Source organism: Scylla paramamosain, chromosome 2, assembly GCF_035594125.1.
Source record: "Scylla paramamosain isolate STU-SP2022 chromosome 2, ASM3559412v1, whole genome shotgun sequence".
NCBI classification, from domain to species: Eukaryota; Metazoa; Arthropoda; class Malacostraca; order Decapoda; family Portunidae; genus Scylla; species Scylla paramamosain.
In genome coordinates, this window is record NC_087152.1 from 1567501 (window position 1) to 1582500 (window position 15000).

Genomic DNA, 15000 nt, shown 5'->3' on the forward strand with positions numbered 1-15000 from the left:
TTCCTCCTTTTTCACGTCCTCTTCCTCCTTTTCCTCTTCCTTTTCTCTCAACTCTTTCGTCGTAGTTCTCCTTTTTCTCCTCCTCCTCCTCCTCCTCCTCCTCCTCCTCCTCCTCCTCCTCCTCCTCCTCCTCCTCCTGCTCCTCCTCCTCCTCCTCGCCGTCATCATCATAGTCAGGGAAAGATGTGGGAATTTTCTCCTGGCTTTGGGTATAATTGACATTATTTTCATAGCATTATCAGGTCGTTTTCTTTATCGCGTCAAACTTATAATTTTCCCTTAATAGCACAATGTCACATGACTCCCTAAACACACACACACACACACACACACACACACACACACACACACACACACACACACACACAGAGAGAGAGAGAGAGAGAGAGAGAGAGAGAGAGAGAGAGAGAGAGAGAGAGAGAGAGAGAGAGAGAGAGAGAGAGAGAGAGAGAGAGAGAGCAAAAAAGAAAAAAATATATACACACACAAAAAAAGACAAGGATAGTGGAATAACGATGAGACGGAAAAAGAAAAAAGTTAAGAAAACAGCGAGGAACAGAGGAAAGCAAGTACATACAATATATAGGAAGGCAGAGGGAAGGAGGGATGGGGAAAGAGGACAAGGGAGTAAGTGTGTTTGCCCAAATATGCGTTGATGGCCCCGTCTGGGCGTGTTGACTTTTGCCAAGATCACGGATTCGCTTACAGGGACCGCGCGTGTATGAGAGAGAGAGAGAGAGAGAGAGAGAGAGAGAGAGAGAGAGAGAGAGAGAGAGAGAGAGAGAGAGAGAGAGAGAGAGAGAGAGAGAGAGAGAGAGAAAGTAGAGGGAAGAGAAAAAGGAAGGAAAAGAAAAAAAAAGATGCGCTGAAAAAATGAAGAGATAGACCGCAGGAAAGCAGAGAGAGAGAGAGAGAGAGAGAGAGAGAGAGAGAGAGAGAGAGAGAGAGAGAGAGAGAGAGAGAGAGAGAGAGTTGCGGGGGAGTCTGGGGCAGCCCACACACCCCTCCCTCTCATAATGGGATCACCGGGACCAGAATCCCATATAAACGCCCTTTGATCTCAACTCTTAAAGGATGCCCGCCCTTAGAGCATCGTGAAGGCCACAGAGGGGAGGGGGCAGACAGGGAGAGGGGGCGGACGGTGGGGAGAAGAGGAAAGACGGAAGGAAAGACAGGGAGGCAGGGAGGGGATAGAGAGAGAGAGAGAGAGATGGGATGGTAACGGGAGGGAGAGTGGATGGAAGAAGGCGTGTCTCTGGAAAATTAAACCGCCAACCTTCTATATTCATTTTCTTAGAGAGAGAGAGAGAGAGAGAGAGAGAGAGAGAGAGAGAGAGAGAGAGAGAGAGAGAGAGAGAGAGAGAGAGAGAGAGAGAGAGAGAGAGAGAGAGATTCTTTATTATGCTGTTGGTATTGTTGTCATTACTTTGATGAGTCTTACGAAAAAAAAAACATAACTATAGAAACATAAACCAAACACACTACAGCCCCGCCCCACCTCGCACCGTCCCGCACTTCCCTTTCTCCTCCCCCAGCCCCATTCCATCCCTCCCCATCACTCCCCCAGCCGTTCCCTCGCCCCTCCCCGCGCTGTGCCATCCTCGCCTCGTCTCAGGGCTGCCAATTAAATGAACAATGAGCATACAGTATTGACGCCTTCGTTATATATATAGATGAGGAGATGCAGGAGTAGGGGGTGGAGGAGGAGCAGGTGGAGGAGAGAGGAGGAGAATAATAGGGTGAGGCCAACAGAGAGAGAACATTGTGATTCATTTCGTAATTAAATTGTTGCGTGCCTTTTCCTCTTTTTTTTTATTTTTCACCTTTTTTTCTTATATTTTGCTTTCGTGTTTTGATTTGTTTTCTTTGTCTTTTAAGCGTAACAGTATCTCTCTCTCTCTCTCTCTCTCTCTCTCTCTCTCTCTCTCTCTCTCTCTCTCTCTCTCTTTCTGGTATATATGTTCTTATTTCGCTCCCTTTCCTCGTTGTAAGTCAATATTTTTAATAATTTCGGTGTCTTTTATCCGTTTGTTCTTTTTTTTTATTTTCACAAATTTGTTTGAATTTCAAACTTTAAAGATTGCTCACAGATATCTATGATTTTGAAATACGTATGTAATGTATACGTTTAGATAATATATAGATGAAGATTTAATTTGCTTCACGTATTGCTTTTGTCGCCAGTGTAACGCAATACCTTCTCCTTTCAGTCTGCGAGGTGGCTGAGCTACTAAGCGCTCTGTCCACCGAGATGGCGACCGCCCGTGCACGCCCGCCGCCCGCTCCCACCCCCGCCCCCCTCGCCTCTCCTCAGTCCTCCACTTCTATCAACCTCACCGACAACCCCCTCTCCAGCACCCCCTCCTCCAACCCCAAGGCGAGGAATGACTCCAAGGCACCCTCCCTCTCCACCTCCTCCACCCCTGCCGCCAACAACGACCACTCCCCCAACAGCGACCCGACGCGCCCTGACGTGACGCAGTGTGACGCAGGGAAGGCTAGTCAGGACGGGGGCACCACCACTACTTCCTCCTCCGCTGCCGCCGCCTCCTCCACCGTCCCCGCCCTGCCGCCTACCTCCGACCCCCGCCCCCCTACCAGGCCGCCAACATGACCACAACGGAAAAGGTGAGCCAGGTTGAGGTAGCGCTGTGTCAACCCTATGCCTGCTATGGATTCTTCTTATGGTTTATACAGTGGTGTGGTGTAATAATTTGACTATTTCGAGACTAGTTGCAGCAAATGAAAAGAGTGATCGAGTTGTTCCCATCCTTAACTCTCTATAGTTTTGTTTATATTCATTGGATTCATCTTGTTTTACTCGCCAGGTAAAAAAAAATCATATCCTTTAACCATCCTTAGTTTTATTGATGCTCATTAAAATCGTCTTGTTTCACTCACATGAGATGGTCTTTAACAATCTATAATGCTACTGATACTCATTGGTTTATTAGCATCAGATAAAAAACAAGTCATTCTTTAACTCTATAGTTTTTGTTTATGTTCATTAGAATCGCCTTATTTTACTCACATCAGATAAATTAAGTCGTGTTCTCATTAACAGCCGTCAAAGGCTTCTTCCGTTCTCTACACTACGCGCTAACTATTGCAAGAACCAATAACTTTGTGACAAATTCCAGCCCAAGATCACACAGGCTCCACCGTCGAAGCATTGAGTGGTTTTCACATTTTTACTCGTGTGTTTTCCATGACTCGAAGCAACCACTATTACTCTTGTCGGAACAGGTGAAGTGAACAGCCTGAATCCCGTAAAGGTAATGGCGCTATGGTAAAGGCAGCAGCTTCTCACCCGCTCCTGCCGTCCGTGTGTGAGGGGGGGACAAACAACGTGTTTCAGTTCATAGCAGTATTCTCTTTCCTCCAGTGGACAGTGTACTTTGGAAGAGAGCGTACTGACGAGTTTAGATTTCCACATAAGTAGGAAATAATATTCTCTCTCTCTCTCTCTCTCTCTCTCTCTCTCTCTCTCTCTCTCTCTCTCTCTCTCTCTCTCTCTCTCTCTCTCTCTCTCTCTCTCTCTCTCTCTCTCTCTCTCTCTCTCTCTCTCTCTCTCTCTCTCTCTCTCTCTCTCTCTCTCTCTCTCTCTCTCTCTCTCTCTCTCTCGCACACATACACACACAAGGGTAGATGTCTTGTCGACGTCTCGGAATGCTCATATTTTCCCTTTAAACCCCTGTCCACGACAAAACGATCTCGAAAAAACAAACTAAAAAACAAGAAAAAAATCCTCACCCAAACGATTGTAAGCATTCCAAGACGCCAGCCTGGAATTCCCTTTTTTATTTCCTTCACGACATTGGCTTTGTCACTCGCAGTACGGAAGACGGCACACACACACACACACACACACACACACACACACACACACACACACACACTGAACCCTATTTGCACTCAGGCCGGTCTGTGTTGAGGATCATTTGACCTGAGGCCTATATACCTGAGTACCATCCGCCCCAGTACGAAGTGACTGTAATAACTTCCTATACTTAATGTGTTTTGATTCCGATATGGTTGTTCACTGATTCTTTCTTCTCTATCTTATTTGTGTCTTATTTTACTCTGTCATCAAAGTTTTTTTCTTTCAATAACACTTCCTTCTTTTTTTTCTTGTTAATTGTTTTTTTCTCTTTTCGGATGTGAACTTAATGAGATTTTTATCAATATCCCCTTAGTTTCCCTTACCTCTTCATGACTTACCCTTGAAAACTCACCCCCTAAGACATTAACATCTTTATTTTTCCATTGACTCCTTCATAATCCCCGACTCATGCACATACCTTTGTAACTTTCCCTTAAATTCCTTTCTTTTTTATCATGACTCTTCGTAACTTACCCCTTGATTTTCAATTTCACCGTTTTCTTCTCTTTCTATTTCCTTTTCTCTTTGTTACATTTCCATTATAGTTTTTGATCCTATTTCATGCCCTATTCTGACCGGCTCTCCTCTTCCCATCCCATGCCTCCCCTCTCCTCCCTCCCCTCTTCTCCCCTTCCCTCCCTCCCTGATCATCTCTGCCTTTCCGTCTTTCCTCCATCCGGGATATTCTCCTTCATCCCATTTCTCCTGCTTTCCCAACGTTCATTTCTCTCTCTCTCTCTCTCTCTCTCTCTCTCTCTCTCTCTCTCTCTCTCTCTCTCTCTCTCTCTCTCTCTCTCTCTCTCTCTCTCTCTCTCTCTCTCCATCCTTCCCCTTCTTCCTTCCTCCCTTTGGATTCTTCCTCCTTCTCCTCCTCCTCCTTCTCCTCCTCCTCCTCCTCCTCCTCCTCCTCCTCCTCCTCCTCCTCCTCCTCCTCCTCCTCCTCCACCCCCACACGTTGGATCCTTGCACCCCTTCCTCGTTCCTTCTTTCCCTCCCTTCCTTCCTTCCCTTCCTCCCCTTCCTCCCTGCCTCTCTCCCCTTCCAGTGGACCAGTGGGAGCAGTGAGCCGGAGCGGGACACCTGGAGCAAGAAGGTCGAGTTCCTCCTTGCCGTGGTGGGTTTTGCTGTCGATCTTGGCAATGTGTGGCGCTTCCCTTACATCTGCTACCAGAACGGCGGGGGTAAGGCGGCACGACATGAAGGGGTGGAGGAAGAGGACTTAGGGGGGAGGTGGAGGAGGTAGACTGGAGAGGTGGAGGATGAGGAAAACTGGAGGGGAGGTGGAGGAGGAAGAGTTGGAGGGGAGGTGGAGGAGGAAGACTGGAGGAAAGGTGGTGGAGGAAGTAGACTGGAAGGGAGGTGGGAGACTGGAAGAGGGATGAAGGAGAAGGACTGAAGCTGGAGAAGAAGGAGGACTGGAGGTGGAGGTAGAAATGAAGGAAGACTATGAAGAAGGAGGTGGAGAAGGAGGAAGATTGGAGAGAAGGTAGAGACAGACAGACAGACAGACAGACAGACAGACAGAGAGAGAGAGAGAGAGAGAGAGAGAGAGAGAGAGAGAGAGAGAGAGAGAGAGAGAGAGAGAGAGAGAGAGAGAGAGAGAGAGAGAGAGAAAGGTCTGGATGGGTAGGAGTACTGGAGGAAGAAGATGGGTACAGGGGAGGAGATGGAGGAGGGAAACTGGGAAGAAAGGGAAGGATTAGGATTAGGATGGAAGAGGAGGAGGAGGAGGAGGAGGAGGAGGAGGAGGAGGAGGAGGAGGAGGAGGAGGAGGAAGGGTGGTGGAAAGAAGCGAGGGTCAACAATTGTTATTTTTACCTATGCGAGGAAAAAAAAAAAAGAAAAACAGAAGAGGAATTATTCAAAAGTCCTGAGGCAATGATTATACTTTGTGATTTAAGAATTTGATATTATAATAGACAGACACACACAGTATAAACAGTAAACACATATATATTTACTAACCACTTTTTATTTCTTGCTACTCCTCCTCCTCCTCCTCCTCCTCCTCCTCCTCCTCCTCCTCGCGGCCAGGGGCGTTCTTGGTGCCGTACTGCATCATGCTAGTACTGGGGGGCCTGCCTCTCTTCTTCATGGAACTCGCCCTGGGCCAGTACCACCGCAACGGATGCCTCACCGTGTGGCGCCGCATTTGCCCTATGCTCAAAGGTCAGTGCCGCGCCGTTCCTCTCTCTTCTACTTGTCCTCATTGTTGTGTTGTTGTTATCTTAGCATTTATCAAGTTTTTTTTTTTTGTTCTCCTTTTTTTCTTTTTTACTTTATTTATTTTTTTTTATCTTCTTCTTCTTCTTCTTCTTCTTCTTCTTCTTCTGTTTCATTTTTCTTTACTTTTTTCCTACTCTTCTTCCTTCCTTCCTTCCTTCCTTCCTTCCTTCCTTTTTTCCTTCCTTATTCCCTCTCTTTCCTCCTTCTTTCCATCCTCCATCCCTCCACTCGTTCCTTCCATGATACCTTCCTCGTCGAACGCTGCTTTCTCAACCTACTACACAACACATCACCGCGTTGTCACACGTGGAGTGTGTCTCGCCTGTACCTCCACCAGCATACCCCCTCCCGTCGACACCTCAGCCTTATAGGTAAGGATATGGGTGTGGCAGCGTGGCGGAGGCTTGGGTAGATACTCATAAGTAGTGCTTGTGTTGAGCTGTGAAAGATCATTCCCTAAGTGGCTCTTCCGTCACACCGCCCCCGTGAATCACCTTCAAAGAGGCTCAGCGCCGCCCGTCTATTATGCCGGAAACTCCTTTAGATTATCCCCCATGGTGAAAATATAGGTGGTGCCTTCAGGGCCAGGGAGTGCCACGTGGGTCTCTTTGGTCACTGGGCTCCCGTGCAGCTGTGGACGGTCAGGGAGCGCTAGGTCGTCCTCAAGAGTCAGTAAGGGATCGGTAAGAGTTTCAGGTGACTCTTAAAGATTAGTGGAGTGCAGAGTCTTTGCCTTTGCCTCCTTACGTCTCTTACTTTAGATTAAATGGCGTGGCGTAGCATTTTTTCATTTTTATCACGTGCTAAGGAGTTCGGCCTTATCACAAACATAAAGAAAATAAAAGAAGGTCCCTCATAATGCCGCTCCCCCAAAAAAAACATAACTACAAAAGAAGCATAAAATAAGTCGGTCAGTTTAGTTTTCGAGGCGTCGTGATGCTCCCTTTTTGAAACTTCAGCTCGTAGAAAGGAGAACAAATAGAAGGTGATAGGGAATTATGGTGTGTACCAGTAGAAGGAATGAAAGGGTGAAGCTACTGGTTAAGTCTTGCATAAGTGAGGTGGACACACATCTCCGTAAATGACAGCATGTCTGTTCTTATTTGTTCATCCTTAGTCATTAAAAAAAAAAAAGGATATTTCGCTCTTCTATGAGTGCAGCATGTTCCTCTAGCTGGTCACGGGTAATGTCAAGATGCCCTCGAGGGTCCCGTAGATGTCGTAGTTTGTAAGTTTAATGCTGTATCCAACTTCAATAAACTTAGGCAACATGGATGCATGTGGACGAGTTTCGTGTGTGTGTGTGTGTGTGTGTGTGTGTGTGTGTGTGTGTGTGTAAGAGAAAGAGACCTTGTGGGCTGATGACCCTCTTGTTGGCTCCCTCTAGTGGATGACGAGAAGTTAGGGCACGAGAGAGTTCGATGCGCGAGAGAGAGAGAGAGAGAGAGAGAGAGAGAGAGAGAGAGAGAGAGAGAGAGAGAGAGAGAGAGAGAGAGAGAGAGAGAGAGAGGTGGGGGAGGGGGTAGCTGATAATCTCACTTCCTGTATCTGCTTGCCGGACACCAGACAGTACGAGTATAAGGGAAGGGGGAGATAGAACACACTTAGGTCAATAGTGTGAAATAAACACTGTCCCTTTCTCTCCCCCTTTTCTCCTCTTTCCAATGATTTAGTTGTTTTCTTCTGGTCCTCACAGTTGTCTTTGCTTTGGTGTGTTGTGTTATGGCCAACGAAACGCGACTTTTAAACTAATTCAATTCATTTATCTTATATTGTTGTTTTTCACATATGTTTCGTTGAGTTCATCGTACAGCTGTAAAAAGTTCGAAGGGAAGATGGAAAGTACAAGAGTCTCGGAGAAGGCGAGTGAGCGACTTCTTAGTAAAGGAAACAACATATCTCACTCAGGTCACTCAGGGATGATCAGTGGCCGCGGGATGAAGGTGGGAAGAGTCACACGCGGTGGCTGGCAACACTCTGGCTCACTCATATATTGGTAACACTGCGTAGGGATAGACAGGGGCGCATATCGAGAGAGAGAGAGAGAGAGAGAGAGAGAGAGAGAGAGAGAGAGAGAGAGAGAGAGAGAGAGAGAGCAGCTCAGCAAGTGAATATAGTGGGTCTGTGAACTTGATTATGAGAGAGGGATCGAAAAGGAAGATGACAGTGAATTCTCTCTCTCTCTCTCTCTCTCTCTCTCTCTCTCTCTCTCTCTCTCTCTCTCTCTCTCTCTCTCTCTCTCCACCTCTAGCCATGAATCTGGCTCCAGACAAAGTTTTGAAGACATATTTTACGGCTTTCTTCTCATTCTTCTTTCCTCCTCGTTTTCTTCGTCTCCATTATACTCTCTCTCTCTCTCTCTCTCTCTCTCTCTCTCTCTCTCTCTCTCTCTCTCTCTCTCTCTCTCTCACCTTTCTTTTCTCTTTTTTAGTGAATGAATTAATTTTATGGTTGGATCAATAGTTTTTTTCTTTTTTTCTCCGTCCTACCATCCTCCACCTTCATCTTTTCTCTCTTTTATCCCCCCTTCCCAACCCCTCCTCTGGCATAACCCCTTCCTCCACCCACACAATTATCTTCTTCCATCGCTACAACTTCCCTCCACCTCTCCACCCCACGCACGCCCTTCACCCTCCACTCCTCCTTCCGATCTCTGCCCTCCTCTCTGTATTATGTCGTGTACTCGAGGCTCAGCTGAGGCTTAAGTGGAGGTAATAACGCCCTTAATTAGCTGTGACAAAAGGCCGCTTTACCCCTCAGTGAGTGGAAGCAAGGGAGGGAAGGGAGAGGTGCTGGAGGCGAGGGGTGAGTAAGGTGTTGATGTAGGGTGAACATAGAGACACGAAGATGCATTGTTGTGTCGCCTCTTAAAGGAGTGACGCCTTGCTTTAATGGGCAAAGCGGGGCCCCATGTCGAACTTCAAGACCCGAGGCGAGTCCCGGGCCCGTCCTGCCTCTTCGCACATCACCGAGAGCTTTGAAAAACGTCCTCACGCATTAATTAACAAGGGGGTTTTTTGCTTGGGGCTGCAAGGAGGGAGGACACTGAGGAGCACTGCATTTAGCGGACTAGGCTCTTTTCTTCCATTTTTTTATTTGGTAATTCTTGGTTTGTTTCCTTGTTATGAAGAGAAGCGTGCAGAAGCAACTGTAAACTAGACGTACATTTCGCCAATAAGGAGACAAGTTTTTGAATAGTTTCTCGTGCTTATTACATTCACGATAGTTGCCTATAGTGTTTTACCTTCGTAATGTTATTGTGTCTCCTGCTGCCACACCTCCCCCTGCTATATCTGATTCACTTACCACACTTGCTATTTTTACTGATTTTTAAGCTTCATAAATTAGGATGTATTACGGAAATTTTGTAAAAGAACGGTGGTGCTGATGGAGGGTAAAGGTACGGAAGGAAAGTATGGAGGAAAGGGAATTTTGATTAAGAGAAGAGTAAGCAAGCACATCAATGAAAAATAAAATATCACGGAAGGCGTTTGAAACATGCAGAGAGAGAGAGAGAGAGAGAGAGAGAGAGAGAGAGAGAGAGAGAGAGAGAGAGAGAGAGAGAGAGAGAGAGAGAGAGAGAGAGAGAGAGAGACTACAAAATCACAAAGTGAATAAAAAAAGAGGAGTTGGAGACGAAAGATAAAGGCTATCATAAGAAAGAAGAGGAAGAGAAGGAAGAAAAAACACAAAGATAAAGGAAGAGAAGAAAGGGAAGAAAATAATGATCACTTCTCCTTTTTTGTATTTTTTCCTTTCTTTTCCTCCCACCCTCTCACCTTTCATGCTTTATTTGTTCGCTTCAAAGCCTCTGTGACGACAAACCTTTACGGAGTGACGTCACACCCTTAACCCGTCCAATCACCGTGCTCGTCCTACCTGCTTTAATAAATACAAGTTACTTAAGCCTTTCACTTTCGACATTTTTTTCCCATAATCACCTGCAACTTTTAGACACACGCGTACTGGCATTACAGACTCTTAAATAGTTCTGTAACTGAGAAGAGAGAAAAATTAGCCTTGTAAGCATTTTTTTCTCTCTGTATCCTTGCCAATAATTTTTTCGAATGGTGTCTGAATGTTAATAGAGAACGACCGTATCAGTAAAAGTGTTCATAGATTAAAATAAACAGACACAGAATGGATAGACAAATAAATGATAGCACACATACATGAAGCGAACTCAACTCGGTGATATAAAATAAACAGTATACAAGATAATGTAATAAATCATAAAATGAAAAAAAATACCTAAGTCAATAAATGTAGCGATAAGGACGAAACTCACACCTCTTCTTCCTTACTCCCTTCACCTCTCTCTTCCTCCTTCTTCCTCACCCTCCTGTCTTCCCTTCTTCCTCCTTTATTTATTTTTTTCGTGAGCAACAAAATGTGTGTTTTCTCAAAAGGCGTGTCGACGTAGAAGGAGAAGGACACGGAAGAGTGAGAGAAAATGGAAATGAGAAGAGGCAGGAAAAGACAGAGGAGGAGGAGGAGGAGGAGGAGGAGGAGGAGGAGGAGGAGGAGGAGGAGGAAAGGAGGAGTGAAATTAGGCAAAAGGTGGAGGGGGTTGGAGAAGGAAAGGAGAAGGAAGAGAAGGAGTAGGAGGAGGAGCAGGAGGAGGAGGAGGAAGAGCAGGAGGAGGAGGAGGAGGAGCAGGAGGAGGAGCAGGAGGAGGAGGAGGAAGAAGAAGAAGAGGAGGAGGACGAGAAGGAGCAGAGGTGGATGGGGGAGTGTTGGACTAATGGTGCATATAATGGTGTTCATTGTGGTAGTCTTTCTCTCTCCACATGGCTTGTACTCGCTAATGTTGCTCCTCCTCCTCCTCCTCCTCCTCCTTAAGCTTATCATTCTTCCCTTCTCCTGTCTCACTTCCTTCCCATCTCTTCTAAGTGCTACATTTCTGCTCTAAAACTTTGCATGATTCGTGACTTTGCAAGCTTTAATTGTTTTGTGCTTTCCAAAGATTAAACAGAAACTTGCTCGCAAATCTGGTATTATTTCTACTTTATGGATGTATTTGTCAGTTTTTTGGTATGATTTGTTGTTGTTGTTGCTGTTGTTGTTGTTGTTGTTGTTGTTGTTGTTGTTGTTGTTGTTGTTGTAGATTCGTGAACGTAACTTACCGCGGTAAATGCAACTAGTAAGAAGGCTCTCTCTCTCTCTCTCTCTCTCTCTCTCTCTCTCTCTCTCTCTCTCTCTCTCTCTCTCTCTCTCTCTCTCTCTCTCTCTCTCTCTCTCTCTCTCTCTCTCTCTCTCTCTCTCTCTCTCTCACAGTCCCCCAAGGGAAGGAAGAAAAATACTATGAACACATTACTTACTCTTTCTTCTTTTTCTCTTTTTTTCTTTTTTTTATATCTTCTTGTACTGGGAAAGAAAAGAAAACATGCAGATGCACTTTTTGTTCCCGTTACATTACACACATTTTCTTTTTCATCCCTTCCCATTCATACATTCGTCAGCTTTTTACGAGGAGCCACCGTAATGTCTGCATTTTTTTCTCGTATTATCTTATCTTTTCACTATGTTTCCCCGGTTCTTCCTCACCAGACGAGTGGCAAAATGACAACCTCCCGGCAGTTTTGTTTGGACTTTCCGTGACCTGGTCTTGGCAGTGGAGTCATGTTGCCTTAGGTTAGGAGCAGGAGGGAGATGGGGGAAGGAAGGAGAGGACGAGGGGGAGAGGCCGAATGGTTGAGATGGGCAAGGCTGAGGTACAGATAGGGGAGGAATGGGACGCTCGATCGGGAGGGAGTAACACTTAAGGATAATTTATAAGGACTTGCATGATTCACGTCTTGATAGCAACTTCTCCGCTGGCTGTGTTTTGTTATCGCCTTTGCCTCCTGCTCCTCCTCCTCCTCCTCCTCCTCCTCCTCCTCCTCCTCCTGTCAGGGGACGCCCTCTTAAATCATCGAAATTACTGACCGTTTCCAAAATGCTGATAGGGCCCTTATCCCCCCCCTCTCTCTCTCTCTCTCTCTCTCTCTCTCTCTCTCTCTCTCTCTCTCTCTCTCTCTCTCTCTCTCTCTCTCTCTCTCTCTCTCTCTTCCTCCTCGCTCGCCGCCTTTATATTCCTTATTAACAGTTCCTCACTTTCTTCGTTTCTCCCTTTTTTTTCTTTTTCTATCTTTTCTTTTTGTGTATGTTTACTTATTTTCAACTTCTCATTTTCATCTTTTATTTGTTTCCATTTCCATTTATGATGATTTTTTCGTCTTGTAAGGAAGGAGCCACCGCCACATCTCTCTCTCTCTCTCTCTCTCTCTCTCTCTCTCTCTCTCTCTCTCTCTCTCTCTCTCTCTCTCTCTCTCTCTCTCTCTCTCTCTCTCTCTCTCTCTCTCTCTCTCTCTCTCTCTCTCTCTCTCTCTCTCTCTCTCTCTCTAATGAGGACGCCCTAGGTTCATAATAATCACAAAAAGATGATCTGGTCATTAAGTTTTTTATGTCTGAAATGAATTCTCAAAGCTTTTTATTACTATATTTTCCTTACGTCTCTCTCTCTCTCTCTCTCTCTCTCTCTCTCTCTCTCTCTCTCTCTCTCTCTCTCTCTCTCTCTCTCTCTCTCTCTCTCTCTCTCTCTCTCTCTCTCTCTCTCTCTGACACTTTCCTCTCCCTACAACTCTTCATCTCTTTCATTTGCCATCCAGTTCCCTCGTCATTCCAGTCAGCCTTTACTTACATTACCGATACAAACCCTCCCTCTCTCCTTCCTCCTTCACCAGTCAAAGCCCTGTCCTCCCGCGCGAAGCCTTCCCTCTCCACCCGAAGCCCCCTAAGTACCGGCGGAAACCCAGCATGTAGTAAACTCGCTAGTGAATTTCGAACCGCCTAAAATCTTCCTTCTTGGATATTGTTCAAACGATGTCCGCCGATTGTTTTAGGGAGAAAGATGTAGAGGAGGAAGAGAGGAGAGAAGGAGGACGAGGAAGAGAAGGAGGAAGTAGAAGAGAAGTTACGAGCAGAAAGAGGAGGCTGTGTTGTTAGCAATGTTGGGGTCAATTATAAAATTTATGAAACTGTATCGAAATTGAAATGGAGTTGATCCTGAAAATCTACGAATTGGAACTGAGTTGGAATTGAAAAGTTAAATATAGAAAACGAGCTGGAATTTAATCGGAATTGATGTCAGTGAACTGATGTGTGTTGATGATAGCTCATGTTGTAATATGTATGATTTATATTTTTATACCATAATTTCCCCCGGTAAACTTCCCACACGGACATTCCACTCACAAAAAAGAAAAAAAAATCTCAAAACTAACTCCTTTCATGATAAATTAGGTTAGCTCAGGTCGGGGAATTGATTACGGCAAGGAATTATTTGAGATAAAATTTTACATGGCAGAATCTTCATGGGTGGACTTTACGTAGAAACGACGCACACACACACACACACACACACACACACACACACACACACACACACACACACACACACACACACACACACACACACACACACACACACACACACACATCTTCATCTCCCTTTACTCTTACAGGCATCGGTTACGCTATTTGCATCATCGACCTCTATATGGCCATGTACTACAACACCATCTTGGCCTGGAGCGTGTACTATCTGGTGGCGTCCTTCAGTAACCAGCTGCCCTGGACCACGTGTGACAACCCCTGGAACACCATCAACTGTACCCTTACCGCAGATGTCTTCAACGCCTCGGACAAGTCTCTTACTGTCTCCCCGGCCAAGGAATTCTTCAGGTGTGTGTGTGTGTGTGTGTGTGTGTGTGTGTGTGTGTGTGTGTGTGTGTGTGTGTGTGTGTGTGTGTTTTCTTCTTTTTTTTCTTCATCTTTATTATTATTATTATTATTATTATTATTATTATTATTATTATTATTATTATTATTATTATTATCATCATTATTATCATTGTCATTATCATCATCATCATCATCATCATTTGTAGTAATAGTAGTAGTAGTAGTAGTAGTAGTAGTAGTAGTAGTAGTAGTAGTTGTTGTTGTTGTTGTTGTTGTTGTTGTTGTTGTTGTTGTATCATAATTATCTGCATCATCATCATTATCGGCACCATCATCACCATCATCATCATCATCATCATCATCATCACCTGAATCATTCATTATCTTGTGAACAACATTTCCACAATCAGTCACAAAATGAACATGCCCATCATTACTAATACCACCATCACCACCACCATCACCACCATCATTAACATCATCACCACCATCACCATTATCATCATTACTGCCCTCCATCGACATTGTTCCACGAAAGAAAACTAACAAGTATTAATCCACACACTAATGACGTCCATTTGTAATAATCTTGTGAATGTTTCCTTGTAATGAGCACTTGTCGGCGCGGCCAGTTGGAGGCACTGCACGCCGGGCACAGCTGGACATCATGAGGGGGTTTTGGGGCATTTTGTCTTGTTACCGGTGACTTTCGTGTTTCGCGTCTCATTCTCTAAAGTTTCGGTGCCTTCCTTAAATATTAACAGACCTTAATGGATGGTATCAAGGTTCTCGAGAATGTTTTCATAATTCTAATGTTAGTTTAACAAACTTTGTGCACCATCGTTAGGGAAAAATACTCATGAGAGCCAGATTAATTATGTAATGTTTTTTTCTCTCTCTTTTTAATAGTCCTAATGAGAGCTCAAAGCACTTCAAAATACATTTTCCATTATTTATTTGGAAAGTGAATAATTAAGGAAATATGAAATTAATAAGAAAAACAAAGTAAGAATAGTAATTCTGTTTTGTTTTATTAACGCAAGAATATCAGCAAGTGTAGTCAAAGGCAGTCAGGCGGTGGGCGCCTCGTCGCCGCGGGCGGGAGGCCACTTACGATTTTTCTTCCTCTGTTGAGTGCGCCGGTGCTCGGGCCAATTTTAGTGGCA

The 15000-nt window shown here is 45.0% G+C and overlaps 1 protein-coding gene across 3 annotated transcripts in view; it reads left to right on the forward strand.

The window, feature by feature from the left end:
* The window catches only part of LOC135108125 (sodium-dependent serotonin transporter-like), a 70995-nt gene that overhangs the window by 39323 nt on the left and 16672 nt on the right, over positions 1-15000 (forward strand). For 2 of the 3 annotated variants that reach the window (XM_064018838.1, XM_064018829.1), the window contains exons 2-5: positions 2211-2628; positions 4929-5064; positions 5918-6052; positions 13615-13834. In XM_064018838.1, coding sequence (XP_063874908.1) covers positions 2611-2628; positions 4929-5064; positions 5918-6052; positions 13615-13834 — 509 coding nt within the window. In that variant the 5' untranslated portion in view covers positions 2211-2610. The remainder of the gene's footprint in view (positions 1-2210; positions 2629-4928; positions 5065-5917; positions 6053-13614; positions 13835-15000) is intronic. The other variant, XM_064018849.1, reaches the window with a different exon arrangement.